Source organism: Limanda limanda, chromosome 18 (assembly GCF_963576545.1).
Source record: "Limanda limanda chromosome 18, fLimLim1.1, whole genome shotgun sequence".
Taxonomy (NCBI): domain Eukaryota; kingdom Metazoa; phylum Chordata; class Actinopteri; order Pleuronectiformes; family Pleuronectidae; genus Limanda; species Limanda limanda.
The window spans coordinates 9,844,224-9,859,192 of NC_083653.1; the positions used below are offsets into that span (position 1 = coordinate 9,844,224).

At 42.9% G+C, this 14,969-nt stretch overlaps 2 protein-coding genes across 2 annotated transcripts in view; one reads left to right on the forward strand and one right to left on the reverse strand.

Moving 5' to 3' along the window:
* usta (uronyl 2-sulfotransferase a) overlaps nucleotides 1–6,664 on the forward strand; it is a 51,388-nt gene extending 44,724 nt beyond the window's left edge. Inside the window, exons 6-8 of the mRNA XM_061091250.1 lie at nucleotides 4,377–4,474; nucleotides 4,617–4,774; nucleotides 4,881–6,664. Of these exons, the coding sequence (XP_060947233.1) occupies nucleotides 4,377–4,474; nucleotides 4,617–4,774; nucleotides 4,881–5,173 (549 nt within the window). The 3' untranslated portion in view covers nucleotides 5,174–6,664. The remainder of the gene's footprint in view (nucleotides 1–4,376; nucleotides 4,475–4,616; nucleotides 4,775–4,880) is intronic.
* An 885-nt stretch (nucleotides 6,665–7,549) lies between these two features.
* Nucleotides 7,550–14,293, reverse strand: slc22a16 (solute carrier family 22 member 16). The gene is made up of 8 exons (XM_061091211.1): nucleotides 14,200–14,293; nucleotides 12,851–13,327; nucleotides 12,112–12,229; nucleotides 10,368–10,920; nucleotides 9,637–9,764; nucleotides 8,843–8,952; nucleotides 8,641–8,740; nucleotides 7,550–8,502 (listed from the first exon to the last, which is right to left on the reverse strand). The coding sequence occupies exons 1-8, from the start codon at nucleotides 14,241–14,243 to the stop codon at nucleotides 8,344–8,346; spliced, it is 1,689 nt and encodes a 562-aa protein (XP_060947194.1). The 5' UTR covers nucleotides 14,244–14,293; the 3' UTR covers nucleotides 7,550–8,343.
* Between the last annotated feature and the right edge of the window lie 676 nt (nucleotides 14,294–14,969).

The following is a 14,969-nucleotide window of genomic DNA, read 5'->3' on the forward strand; positions in this document are numbered from 1 at the left end:
CGGCTGCTCTCGGATGTGTCCCCTGCCTGGTGTGCATTAGCCCTTCCTGCCCTGCAGTGGGTGAATATGTGAGGTGTCAATGAAAGAACACTGTCAGTTCTCCAGCCGGGGCCGAGGGAACCTGATGCACGTGTTGCTGAGACATTCCTGTGGTCAGCTTGGATTTTCCGTCGGTCCCCACTCCCCTTTTTACACACACACACACACACACACACACGCACATACACAGAGGCATGCACTGGACACTTGAATGCAGAGTGTACTAAGTATACTCTCACATGTAACTGAGCACATGCATGGAGTGTCACTTAAAGACTTGAATTTTTTTTTATTCCGGGCATTCAGCGGGTTTAAAAAATGCCAACCCAGACTTGTCTGGTCGCTTTATTTGCAGGGCCGCGCAGAGTGCAGAAGTGTGTATTTACTTTCCCTCAGCAAGTACAATGTGTGCATGTGTGTGATCATGAATGTGCACGCACAAATCAATCCAGTGCCTCGACTTGAGATTAGTTCTAACGGTTAAACAAACAACGCAGGTCCGATCAGGTGAGATTCCCACGGCAGGTGAAAATCATCTTCTCTCGGGTAAACTGACATCGACAATGACACATTCACACACTCACACAAAAAGAATAGAGGCTTTACTGGCATTGGCCGTGTCCCTACATGCCTCCACTTTAGAAACCGTAAGGAATCTGTCACAAAGGGAATCGCCCGAGGTGCAACCGACACAACACGGTTGCATATGATCAGGTGTTGACGATGTGACGTAAAGGTCGCCTGACTCATGCCTGCAGCTCCACAGAGCCTTTTGATTTTATATCATACTAAAGTGAAATTTCTCAACATTACCCACATAGACACGACGAACCCACACCTATATATTAAAAAAAACATCACAGCAAAGAGCAAAGACACACATTTAGTCCACACCTCCAACAAACAAGCTCAACGTCCACATCTTTATATCGGATCAACGTGAATACAATATCCATCCATCTTAAAATCCACCCATTATCTACATGGCTTACCCTCTTCACACACGGTCAACAGAGACAAACAACTCTAATTCACACCTACCGTCTCCAAGGAACCTAACCCGATCTGCAAGTCCTTGGACTGTGTTAGGAAGACGGGGAAAAAAAACACGGCGACACAAGGAAAACATGCAAACTCCACCCTGGCCTTATAATTTGAATGTGCAAAATCTAAATAAACACACATCTACATCATATATAATCATAATATCCCAACCCCATCATATACATTCTTTGCTAAATAACATTGTAACATTTCCGTCCACATAAAGCCCAACTTTAAACAAAAGTTAAACTAAGCACATAAATCAAGCTAAACTTTCTACCTGTCCAGTTCCAAACTGCAGGAGGAGAACGTTATCTACCACACAGCAGCTGAGAGGAGAGTGAATCCTGGGCTTCATCTCCTCTAGTGGCCAGAAACTCCCACTCCAAAGGAATGATCTGGGACTGCTGGATGTTGTAACAGTTTGCTCACTTGATGAAAAGATTCATTTAAAAGGTGAAAAATGTGCCAGTGATGTGTTTACAGCTCATTTTCCACCGTTCCCAAGTGGCAAAAAGAAAACATTGATTCCCGGTTTGAATGGGATCTGACCGAGGTCTGCTACTCCCCATGCTCCCTGATGGAAGCCGAGTCAAAGTGTCCCATGGGAACGGTTCACATCATCAATTACTCCTGATTTAATTCATGCACACAATCCATTGAGCGGACCAGGAGGCCGCTGCAGAGATTATTTTGCTTCAGTCTCTGTGACTGCTCAGTAATCCACAGTGAGAATAGGAACAATGAGCCTGAATGTGCACACAGGAGCTCTCCTCTAAATACTAATGGGCCTTTCTAAAGAAACTGCCAATTGTCTTTGCCTTTTTTTTTTCCCGATTGGGACGTAGATGTTTATAAATGAGTTGTGGCCGGTTTCCCAGAGGTCCCCTAAACGCCGAGGCAGCAGGGGCCCGGATCAAGTGTCATAGCGGCGAGGCGGAGGAGGAGGGACTTCCTGGCTGCGAGCCAGGTGTGAAGGGGAGTGGCGTCACACGTGTCACTTCCTGGTCCCTTTGCTGAGTTTCTTCAGCCTTTTTTTTTTTCTGTTTCCAATTTGGCTCCTAATGATTTTCTTTGGAGCTTTTTGTGTCGTGCTTCATTGGGTAGAAAGGGGCTTTTCGGAAGTCCATTCGCTGTGTCTGTTTGTAGCCGACTAGACTTTTAGTGAGTGTAGAGTTGAATGTGGGAGCGGACTTCAAACGTACAACCCTTCAACAACTTTAACTCAAGTTTCTTTTGAAACCTCTGCAAGTGTTTTATCTTTTCTCACACGGCTGCAAAAGTTTTGTGTGTATTTTAAAGAAATCCAACAGTCACCGCAAAGAGAACACTGCAGACTGCAGGGGAAGGAAGATCCTCTGATAATTTACAACGCTGGATCTACCCACACCACCGTTCTTTTATTAACGAAAGACAAGAAGTACAACAAAGTGCTCTCGAAAAATTATGAATCCGATAAAAGCCGTGGCAAACGCATCGCGAGTCCGGACACGACCCGTACACACGAACAAAAGAACAGTTCTGCACAGTTTTCTAAAGGTTCCTCTGGGGTTTTGTTGTGGTTTCTTTTGAAGAGCTTTCCAGTGGTTTGCTCCACTGATCGCCACTAAGTCCGGCTCCCTGTGCATCCTGCGGCTCGGACGTAAAGTTCAAACAAACCCCACAGCCGCTGAATCAGAGGCACGATTGTTCCACAGTGTTCGGCTGCAAGGAAAAAATAACTGATTAATATCATTCACAGTTTGTGTAGTTCTTTTGTCTTCGAATAAACAAAGCATCAAAATATTCTTTATCGTCATCCAATGCTTTTGTTAACATCAGATGATTGTAGCCGTCTTTACGCTGCACAATCCATGACGAGAGTTAAATCTATAAATGAGTACATAAAGCACTAAGTACTCAAAAGGCCCTCCTGGCAAGAATGAGTGTTATAATATGGGAAATATATTTAAGTGTGTATTTACAGACGTCAGTATTCATGATTGAAACAACAATTACTATATATTATATCACCTCAATATTAACAGCTATGTACCACTTCAGATTGTCCAAAACATTTCCTTGTTCTTTCATTCTCATATTCATACAGACGACATTGGTCTTCAAATGTATAACTTATATATTATACAAGACAATGCATTCTCATATACACATGGTTTCTTGCCGTTTAAGCCGTGTTTACGCTCCTGTCTGTGAAACCTTTCTAACAGCTCCGTCACCTGGTTCCCAGTGTCGGCCCCCCCCCAGGCCCCTCACGTCTCAGCCCAGTCTGCGTCCCCCGGGAAGGTCTGGGCCCCTGGTCCTGTCTGACTTGACTTAATCTCTGTGATGGACCACGCTGGCCTCAGAGCCGCCTTTGACAAATCGCTCTGTCGTTATAGACTTATCGGCGCATAAATCTAAAGGGCATGCTCTGATGTAATCATTTCACTTTCACTTCACTTCCACTTTGAGATTCACTTCACTTTCACATACCCCGGCCTGTCAACGCCTTTCTCTGCTACTGTGCGAGGGTACTGTATCTCAACTCGAGCCTTTAGTGGACCTGCGAGCGCCCCTGTGTGTGAGTCATGCTTTCTCGCAGTGTTTTGTTGCTCGGGACTTGTTGCCATCCATAAAGCTTACGTCACCTGACTTGGATTTGACTGCTGGTTCTGCAGCCCTCGGTGCCTGGCCTGCTTCACCCCTGCAAGTGTGCTTTTAATCGTTCCTCTGTGTTATTTTCCCCTTTCATTATTTAATGGCGACCACATTCAGGCAAGGGTTCGCAGCCCTGAACTCGTGGCCTTCATTAAATCCTCCAGTTGAACCCAAACATTAATTTGTTCCTGTTTGTAATCAGCTCTGAGGGCTGTTGATGTGAGTTTATCTCTGAGCACAGGATGTTGTTCAGGACTGTGGGTTCTCTGATGAGACCAATGAGGAATTTGAGTTCATGGAGGAACTAGTGAAGAGCTCACTCTAGTGGCAGAAGCAAATCATTGCAATTCTCATTGAGTTTTTCCTTCCTTGAGAGAAGAAGTTCTATGGCTATACTAAAAACTGAATAATATCAATAAGACAAACTAGAATGACACTGAGTCAAATGAAAATGCTGAATTCTGCTGAGTAAAAGAAATCTAATGGATGCTGATTTAAGTTTACCATGACAAAACCAAATGTGTATTTACAAAATAAAATGAACAATAATAAAGTAAGACTCCTCAGTAAAATATCACAAGGACAAATGAGTATGGAAAACACTGAAAGGAGGGCATGAATTAAATAATTTGTATGTATTCATCTGCTTCCAGGACATAAACGTGTGCATTCTAGAGAATTACCCAGAGTGCTCCAACCCCAGAGTTTTCTACATCATCCCCTACTTCTGTGGACAGCATCCGCAATGCAGGTATGGTTACGACCTTTGATTTGCTCCCTGAGATGTTGGAGTAATTTGGTGATTTGATGTCTCCTCTATAAAGGTTTCCATTCTGTCATCTGTATGTTTTTGCTTTTCTGCCTCTCACTCTCTTCTCGTCTTCTTCCACCAGGGAGCCGGGGGTGTGGGCTCTGGAAAGGGCCAAGCAGAACGTTCTGGAGAACTACCTCCTGGTGGGGATCCTGGAGGAGCTGGAGGATGTTCTGCTCATGCTGGAGAGGCTCTTACCTCATTACTTTACTGGAGTGCTCAACATTTACAAGAGCCCGGGTACACTTGCATTCAAAAATAAAAAAAATTCAAAGTATCGCTAACAAATTTCTACTTAAAAATGTATATATATACGTCTCTGACTTCCTCTCTCTTCGTTGTGCAGACTACAAGAAGATGGGGAACATGACGGGCACGGTGCGTAAACACACGCCCACTCTGGAGGCCCTGCAGGTCCTGTACCACCGCATGCGCTACGAGTACGAGTTCTACAACTTCATCCGGGATCAATTCCACCTCACGAAGAAAAAAATTGGCCTCAAGTCCGTCTCCCAGCCCGCCGCCCACTCATCCGCTTTCCTACGGGAGCTGGCCCTCCACACCCCAGAGCCTCTGGATGAAGATGAAGAGCTGGACACGGACCTCGAGGATGCCAACAGTTGGCTGGTCCATCCCTAAGGGCTGTTCGATGAGCGGTGATCGTAGCCATGATAAATAAATAAAGCTGATTGGCTAGAATTGGCTGGAGACAGCTGAAGGCAGCCTGAAAGCGAAGGGGAGCGTTCCCCCGTCTTTGAGCAATCCCATGTAAAAGTGAGGTGGTGTTAAGGGGTGTGCGGATCTTGGCGCTCCTGGGTTTTTTGTGACGATGTGTTTTCCATCTGCAACGGGCTCCTATCACGGCAGGCTCAGCACTGAGGACTGTGGGGTCGAGTTATTGGAAGGACAAAATGCTCTATTTAAAAATTGACCAAGGACAATGGGGAAATAACGTTAAGCTCATTCTGCTTGACTCAAATTTTGTTTTAAAAGTTTCTTTGGGTGTGTTTACATGAAATTAAACAAAAAACCTGATCTCCAGGAGAGATTAGCGCAAAATGTAGACGGATAACTGTTCTACGTGTCTGTCGCTGGGGTGTTTACTGTACGAGCGGACTTCAGAGACATCGCCCCAGAAAGAGGATCGTACTTCACCAACGGATTCACGTCCTACGACCTGGGAATTGTGTCCATGAATACAAAAAAAAAGTGCCAAAAGTCTTGTATGTATATTAGTCGTCCAGGACGGTTGAAAGTGCCAAACCTTGTCGAGAGTTACAGCAATGGTGTGAGAGGAAGCTCAGTGTCGGTTGTTACAGTATTGGTTTATAACATTTTTTAAATAATAGGTAAAAATGAGGGTTAAACAGCGAGCACTCGATTATGAATTCAAAGAATTCCAACAAAGTGTGCATGAATGATTGAGTTTGACCAAACCAGCAGCGTACTTTAACATAGATCTGTTACTTGGGTCATTAGTTGAAAATATAGGCTAATATAACACAAAAAAAAGGCATTTATGGAGTGCAATTAGTTTTAATCCAAAGTTTGAAAGATTGAGCTTGCCAAATAGCAGTGTTCCTACTGCGATGCATAACAAATACTGCACTTTTCTATCTCTGAGAGGACTTTTCCTGGGATTCTGCAGCAAAACGAGGGATTTGGTCACAAAACTGGATTCTGAATCGTTTTTTTAATTTCAAATGGGATTATGTCTCTCTGTCTGTGTCACCAGTCCCAGCTAGCAGCTAGTCAGAGTGCATGTTCTTTCATCACATGCAGAGGAACAGTAACCATAAGCTAGACCATGTGATAGTCGTATTTCACTATACCATCCTAATCCTCCAGTGTCTGTACCTTTTTCATTGTCCTGGTGTGTGTTCAGTGTTTCCCTTTTTTTTTTGCCAGTTTAATTTATTATTTTGTATTCATTTGCATTCCAGATAAGATTCTCAGGAAGGAAAGAAAAAAAATGTTTAATAACTTTATGGACTGTATCTTTGGTTTCTGGCGGCTATGAACCGATTACTGGCATTTTAATGGGTTTATATCAACAGCTGAAAACTGGTTAACAACTAATGCAGTCGATCATTTTACAGCCTTCAAAATAAATGTCCTTTAACCATTGCAGCTGATGTCCCTGTGAGGATGATTTGTTGTTTTATGAATGTGTGTTTGGCCATTTGTGCCTCCAGTCTCCTCTTATGGTTACACATCTGTCACTACTCACAGACATGATGCAGGACACGCAGCTCTCTCTTCCCTACTGCAGCCTGTCTTTCCACACACAACTTGTGTTACCTCCTCATCTCCAGTCTGAAGACACACAACACAAAACAGCTGTTATTCAATCATGTTTAATGCAGTTTTGTACGGTCTGTGCTGAGCAGATATGATGTTGTGGCCTCGGTCCTGGAATTCTTTGCTCGAGGCAGATGTTATATAAGCAGTAGCTCACTCTGTATGATAAAAAAAAGTAATGAAGGCTACACAAAGCTATCCTTTTATGTCATTCTTTATTAATATAGACAAATGTGACTTATTATTGAGTCACTTTTTTTCCCCATGCTATTCCTGAAGATGTCCAGCAAGCGGCGTCCTTTTCCCACTTATGCAGGGAAGCTTAAGTGAAAAAAAAAAGTCAACAGATTGTCGAGTTCTGTTGAACTTGAAGCTGAGTGCAGTGTTTTTGCAGCTCTTAGACATAAGTTATAACCAGAAATAATCAGTGATGAGTGAATGCTATAGTGTCAAATCAGGTTTGGGTCAGGGTTGCGGATCGGCTATGATTAGGGCATGAGTTTAGGCTATGTTTAGGGTTAGGGTTGGAATCAGGTTCAGGGTTAGGGGGTTGAGTCGAAACTGCTTGTTCATGTGCTGCCTGGTGCAGAAGAAGCTATTATTAAATTGCTTTCCGTAATTGTGGGTTGTTCTAAATAGAGTCCATACTTTTCTACCATCAGGGTAACCCCTCCATTTTTCACTTTAGGAGAAAGAGGGACTCGACAACGTCAGTTTAAGCCACCATATTTATTTAGAAATAATAATACTGACTTAACATACAAACAAAAATCATAGTATTGATTGTAAAACTGTTGAACTGAAAGCTTAAACACTAGTTTCACCTTTCACTTGACTTTTCACCTTTTCACAGAACTTTTCTAAATTTAAATCACGTAATGGTCTGATATGAAACAAAAACATTCTTGTACTATACTACAATATTGCAAAGCAGGTGGATTCATTCCCGTCTTCGGTCCAAACATTTGGAGAACACACCTCGACTCATACAGTAACGTAATATTACTTCAGATTATTTTTCCTTCCATATGCCCAGCATCTCGATTTCATGGAAACTAGGACACTGACTTACACACATATCAAACAGAGTCTAAAGTTAAAACACCTTCATATTTTCACAGGGATATCTGGAAATGAAAACCCTGAGATTCAAATACAAGTTGACAAAATGAACAAGTGACAGTAAGGCACTTTTTCGATAAGAGAACAAAACATGCTATTGCGTTTATGGTGATAATATAATATACAGGATGCGATGCAATATAACAGGTAAACAAATCACAATGCAGCATTTGGTATAATCTGGATGACTTCTTTCATTGACAGTTTCAGTGAAGAATCATTTCGAGAGTACTGATAAACTTGCTCTTCTTAAATTTTTCTTCAAATAATCCAAAATATCAGCGGTGTTCCTGTTTCACCTTTTGCATCCATCTTTTTCTCTCTCTCTCTTTCATTCTGTTTCCCTGAGGCTTATGTCCGTGCGTCTGTCTCCAGCAGTGTGCAGCTCAGGCCTTGGCCTCACGTTGGTTCATCTCCATCCCGTCCTTTTTCTTAGACCCCAGAGCTTCTGCCTCCTCCAAGGTGGTTGTTAGAGGTTTGCCCAAGGTCTCAGGCAACAGCAATGTGAGCACTCCGATAATGAATGCGAGGATTCCCACGATGAGCTACAGAGGGGCCATGGAGAAAGACTTTAATTAATTTGTTTGCCAGATGACATGTGAGAAATAGGATCAGGGCACTAAGCCGACAGAATGGGGAAATCCGATAATTATATAATACCAGCCACAAGAGAGCATGTATACCTGAGGTAGGTAGACCCAGACGTCAGCCAGGTACACACAGAAGGGGGCAACCACACTGCCGACTCGGCACATCATACTGCCACTACCCACTGCCAGAGACCTGGAGGGAGAAGGTCAACAACTGTTTGTTAAAACATCCATAAAGACAAAACACTTTTACGGACATATTCTATGTATGTGTGTTGATTGTGTTCTTTCTTACCTGATAATGGTTGGATAAAGCTCACACGTGTACAGATAGATGAGACCAAAGGCGATGGCGATGGCAAACTTCCCCGTCATGCTGAGAACGATGGCCAGCCACTTGATGTCCTGCGGGAAAACAAAGTGCAAATAACACGTTGATAGATTTTGAAGGCAGGTGGATTCGGTTTCCTTTGGGAAGAGACAATATTTTCGGTCTTCGTGATATGCTAAGCTAACAAGTTGCTGACTTTAAAATACAGTGTGTCTTATGTGAAACTGTCAACAAACACTTTCACGTACAGTTTTCTCCTCAGTCAGTGAAGTGAAGCTGAACACTTTAACCTTTATTACCAAAGGAAGTCACTTACACTCTGCGCTCGTGTGTACATTCTGTAGAGGGGGTTCGGTTAGATTGTGTGTCTCCTCTTCCTGCAGCAGCCCACAGGAGTTACTACACTCAGACGCTGCCTCGGCTGTTTTCACTGTCTACATGCATCCATTTTTCAGGTCACGCTTGTTGACCGCTCCGTTCAGAAACGGCTTTCAAGGTCAAAGGTCATATTTACTTGGACACTAAGTACTTGCTGTTATTCAACCCGACCTTGAGCAGAGCGAACTTAGCCCTAGTTTTAATTATTGTTTAAAGAATGTTTCTCTTGAAACTCAAATGTATGATTTTTTTACATCAACGTAAAATGTTGAAATATATAGATTTATTGTGAAATATTCTTTATGGTTGCAACACATGTGGACACACACACACAGAGACACATACAAAAACACAGATACACACTTGCTCTTTGTACATACAGGGGGAACCACAATGATGAGCATACAAGCGACCCCCGCCAGGAGCAGGGATGGGGCGCAAGTCTTCTTCCTTCCGATCCGGTCCATTGCGAAACAACCAACCAGATAAGAGGGGAGCTCCACTGCACCTGAAAGCAGCCAATCAGAGCAGCTCCCGGTCAGAGTTTATCATGGCTCTGGTACACTGAGCCGGTGATATTCAATATAGTGGGACTTAAATAACTTGATAGTAAATCTCTGAGCTCAGCTGCATCTTTCGAGGAAAAAGGGTGGGGATTATAAATGTCCCTACTGGGTGGGTGTTAAAGGAAGCACACTAAATTATATGATTAATATAAATGCTGGAATTCCTCACACTTTACATATTAACAAATGTATTACCAAAATGTGTTTAAGGTGTACAAATATTACAAATAATATATTTAAAATTGACGGTGAAATGTTCAAGGTTTCAAAATACCAATAATATCTGTTTTTATTACAGAATATTAGGGCCAAGCAAAGGAGTAAAAAATAAGATTTCAAGAATTAAATAGTAATATTATGAAAAAATTATGAAGAAAAAAGACAAGAAACAACTATTTTCCAGTTAAAAATGGCATCAAAATTAATTTTTACTCTTTGATCTTGGTTTTGGCATAGGCCCACCAATATGCATATGCATGCTAGTTGTCTACCGTCTCGAAATGTATTCCACAATTCCTTGACCTAAGCAGGATTCTGTCACTTACCAGCAAGGAAGAGGTTCATGTATTGGTTTCCTCCTAAGTTGACGGATCCTAAAGAGAAAACGTAGTAGCCCAGACTGCCGATGAACCAGATCGCCCACACTGTGCATGTACGGCCGGCCATCCTCCAGCTTCGAAACAGGTCCAGGATGGAAAGCTTCTTCGCCGGCCGCTTCTCTTCCTCCTGCTCCAGCAGAGCTGTGCCATTCTCCCTATCCTCCGGCTCCAGCAGCTCCTCTGCCTTCAGGCTGCACTCCAGGCCGTTGAAGCGGGCGATCTTGTCCAGCAGCGACTGGGCGTCCCGGTAGCGGCCCTTGGCCATCAGGTAGAAGGGCGTCTCGGGGAACTTCCAGCAGAAGAGCAGGAAGGGCGAGGTGCAGGTGGAGAGGATGATCTGGTAGATCCACCAGACCCGCACCAGGTAACCGGTCAGAGCCACCACCATGATCCCAACGGCAAAGGCTGCGTGCACGTGCATGGAGGTCCATGTGCGTACCTTGATGCCGGTGAATTCGGTTACGTAGACGAACACCACCACCAGGTAGCCACTGGACACCTGCCCACAGCAAAGATGGAAAGGAATATATATGCTTGTGATATCGAGCTAACACACAGTGTACAGTCGGAACTTCAAATAAAACAGAGATGTATATTTACAGCAGTTATATGTTGATATATCTGCAACTTAAAAGTAAACAGCTTCAGTGCTTCCTAAAAAGAGAAAACTTTTAATCCAAGTGTAATGTTTATGTCAACGATTACACTTCATAATTTTGCCCTGTGTTGAGTGTGGCTGCGCAGTACGAGCCTTCACCATCTGAGCGTCTGACTCTGTGTGACAAACAACAGCTGTAGCTGAGGAGGACTGGGGGGGGTGGGGGGGTGAAACAGAGGACGGACTGTAGGGTCTCTGTGGGCTCAACTCCAATGCCACGCAGCCTTGTAACTGTAATGACTCCCTCAGTTAGTAAAACGGTCTCTTGAGCACATATCTCATGTAGCCAGTGAATAAAACAACAACAAAACATACTAAAAGTCTCAAAGACTCATATTTCGAAGGCACTGCTTGCTTTACTCGCTCGATTCCTTATGGTTGTTTTGCTCTCAAGTTTTGATGCTTGTATTTTTTAATGTATTTTAAGGCCTGAAAAACATGAGCAAGCTGTTGCTTCCAGTCATTTCCGTGTTAGACATGAATGGTGTCTCTGATAAGACATTTATCAGACAGTCCCTACTCTGTCAAGTACAGAGGAGGAAAGAAAATTCAGTTATTATATGAAGTTAGAGCTGCAGAGTTGTACACGTATTCTTTTTATACCCAGCTGGAGCAAACATGTTGCTTTGGTTTGAATGTTGGCTTCACTGTAATATGACTAACAGGGGGAGGCTCCTAATATATTCATAGAGAACATTAGCAACTGGCTCAGAAACTATTTCGCAGTGAAACATCCACACACTGGGGACATAGAGAACATGAAGAGGAATATTTGTTTACAAGCCCAAAGTGGAAAATAACTATAACTCCCTGTGAGCTTTTAAAGACTCACTTCAATATGTTAACATTAATAGACTGTCACTAAAAACCCTGGCAAAGTGCACTTTCACATTGGATTCAGCTTAAAGGTCTTGTGTGTGAGCTTTAGGTGAAAGGAATCTATTGGCTAATTTATTATATATAATATCATCCTAGTGATGTGTTCGCTGGTGGGTTTCATCTAAATTGAACAAATTGTTGTGCCAAACTCACCATAGCAAGGAGGAAACGGAGTGCCATGAAGAAATAGTAGTTTCCAGAGAATGCGACAGCCACTCCGAAGCCAAACTGACAGATGCTGGTGCACATCAGAATCTTCACACGGCCAACTCTGGAGGTGAGAGACACGTTCAGGAAGGAAAACCAGGGTGAAAGAGAGAAACAGAGGAAAACTCGTTCAACTCTGAACATTTAAATTCTCAGACCAACAAAGTTCACCTTTAAAATAGGTTATTATCAATCTTTATCAATCAATCTACCAATTACTTTCTCAATTAGATGATACATTTTTTTTAAAACATCAGAATAAAGTGAGAAAGACGAGTGGGATCATTATGCTTTTTGCTTACCCAACTGACAGAAAACAATATAAAATACCTTATGACCAAAACAAGCAGTGAATAATGAAATAATCATCAATAATAACCCCTCATCCACCCCAGCCGTTCATCTTTCCTACAACTCTCATCGTGCCTTCACCACACCTCCATGCCTGTGAGGTCACTTTGAGCGCGCACTCAAACACCGACCACTAAGAATCTTGGAGAGGCGTGTCTCGTTTGATGTCGAGGCAGAAGTGTCTCCTGAAGCCTCCATGTGGATATGAACACAGAATCTCAGCCACAGTCAGAGAACAAGTGCTTTTGTTTTCACGCACATGGGAAAATAACTTTGCTGTACGGAGATGATATCACTCATCATGCATTCATTCTTACTCAACAAGAAGGCTTACCTGTCAGCGAGGTCCCCAAACACCAACGCTCCGATCAGCACCCCCATCATGAAGGTGGGCTGGCACAGCTTGGCCAGCCATTCTTTATCACACACCAAGTCCCACTCCGTCACAACACTCTGTTCGACTTCAGTGTGGTCGTAAACAAAGTTTCCTTCACAGGCTTTCACTGTTTTGATTCCATCAAAGTCATATGTGAAGTCTGTTGGGTCGATGCGCTGGGCAATGTGGCATCGGCTGAGCTCCCACTGTTCCCCTTCAGCCGTCCTGACCACCATGGGCCCAGTCTTTGATTTGAAGTCCGGCAGGAACTCCTCCAGACTGGATCCTGACAGGTTACCGTACAGGACGTCTGTGATGTTGCTGGGCCCAGTGCACACAAAGTTCGGGGTTTCCACCAGGAAAACTGACGCCAGGTAGTGGATCCCACAGGCTGTGGCCTGGAAGACTGCTGCAAAATACAGACATGCCTGAAATCTGGAGAGGAAAAATACATTCATAAAATTCTGACATAAAATTCAGAGAGAGATGATCGTGGTCTTATATACAACAGATAACTCAAAAACAACAACCTGCTTCAACCAGTTGGGGTGAGAGAAGAGAAGGAGATAAGAGAGGTATGTGGAAAGAGTGGAGAAGAGAGAGAGAGAGAGAGAGAGAGAGAGAGAGAGAGAGAGAGAGAGAGAGAGAGAGAGAGAGAGACAGAGAGAGAGATAGATAGAGAGAGATAGAGAGAGGCAGGTAGAATTTGACTTGTACAGAAAAGTAAAATGCAACTTTTAATTAAACACATAAAGGTTGTAAAACTGCCAATAGTGGTTGTAACTTTGATGTATTGTTCAATGGTCATACATTATTCATATATCTGTTTATTCCAGTATATTTATTTACTCTGCAAGTACTTTTACTTTTACTTCTGTACAATTTGATCTCTTTACTTGTACTTTTGCTCGAGTGAAATCTTTTGAGTACATCCTCCACCACTATTTTTTATAGAGAACTGACTGCACATGAAACACATTCATTTAACGTGTGCTTTTATTGTGAAAAAATAAAACATTGACATTAAAAGAAGTAAACGTTTTAAAAGTTTCAAGAGGAACATTTCAGATTTAGGAGAAAACCCCAAACCACTGCTTTCTGCTCATGTTTGACAGTCCCAGTGAAATGAAGTGTGAATGGACACAGGAACTCTTAAAGTTCGTTTCCATGAATCGCAAGTTCAGACTTTGAGAAGTTAACGGTTTGTTGAAAATAATATAATAATAAAAAAAAAACTCGACTCGCGAACGGATCAAGGGAAACGTGGAAACTTCACGACTCTGCAGACCAGTAGAAATGTTTGGTACCTGTTGAAATGTCCGAGCTCGTCGAATATTCTCTCCACGGTCATTTTCTCCCTGTGGCTCCCGGTGCGTCTCTCTCTCTCTCTCTCTCTCTCTCTCTCTCTCTCTCTCTCTCTCTCCGGTGACCGGTGGGTGAGTGACTGAGGAGGAGGAGCGCGCACACATGCTCGCTCACGATCCACCCGCAGGACGAGCAGCAAAATAAAACCAAGGCACTGGGGAAACGATGCTATTTTGGAACAGTTCCTGAACCGCTCCACCACATGATCAAAATGTGTTAAATTATACATATTATCCACATTGTGCAGTCGAGAGCTCACAAAGTTATAGGGAACTTCAACAGTTCCCAAAATGAATACCATAGTGACTGGAGAGTAGAAACTCCCAAAGTGGAGGAAACCTCAGAGAGCATCCACATGTGGATTACCTTAGGCAATGATGGAGCAAATTTGGCCCCAAATTTCCCAAACAATTAAATTTTTTGGGCAAACGTGCTGTACTCCAGGTAAGGTGTGACCTGGTGTGACCTCATGTGGCCCATGTGCTAAACGAATATCGCCCAAATAGCCAAAATCAATAGCAATAGTTGACTGGTTGTCTTAATATTGTGTAATAGACTGGTTGCACCACTGACACTGTCAGATGGAGTTAAATAGTAAGTCACAAACAAGTGTTATTCACAACATTGGTCAAAAGTGAGTCAGTTTAAATTTTCTATATATTTGCAGTGAATTAATCTCATCATTAAGTATTTCAGGTATTCCCCAATTAAT

Bases quoted from the DNA above. Each gene is read 5' to 3' on its own strand.
- slc22a16 (XM_061091211.1), bottom strand. From the start codon at position 14,243: ATGACCGTGGAGAGAATATTCGACGAGCTCGGACATTTCAACAG. The intron at 12,230-12,850 runs GTAAGCCTTCTT...TCTCACCTCCAG, and splicing joins TTTGGGGACCTCGCTGACAG to AGTTGGCCGTGTGAAGATTC. The intron at 8,503-8,640 runs GTATACATGCTC...GCCCCTCTGTAG, and splicing joins TCTGGGTCTACCTACCTCAG to CTCATCGTGGGAATCCTCGC.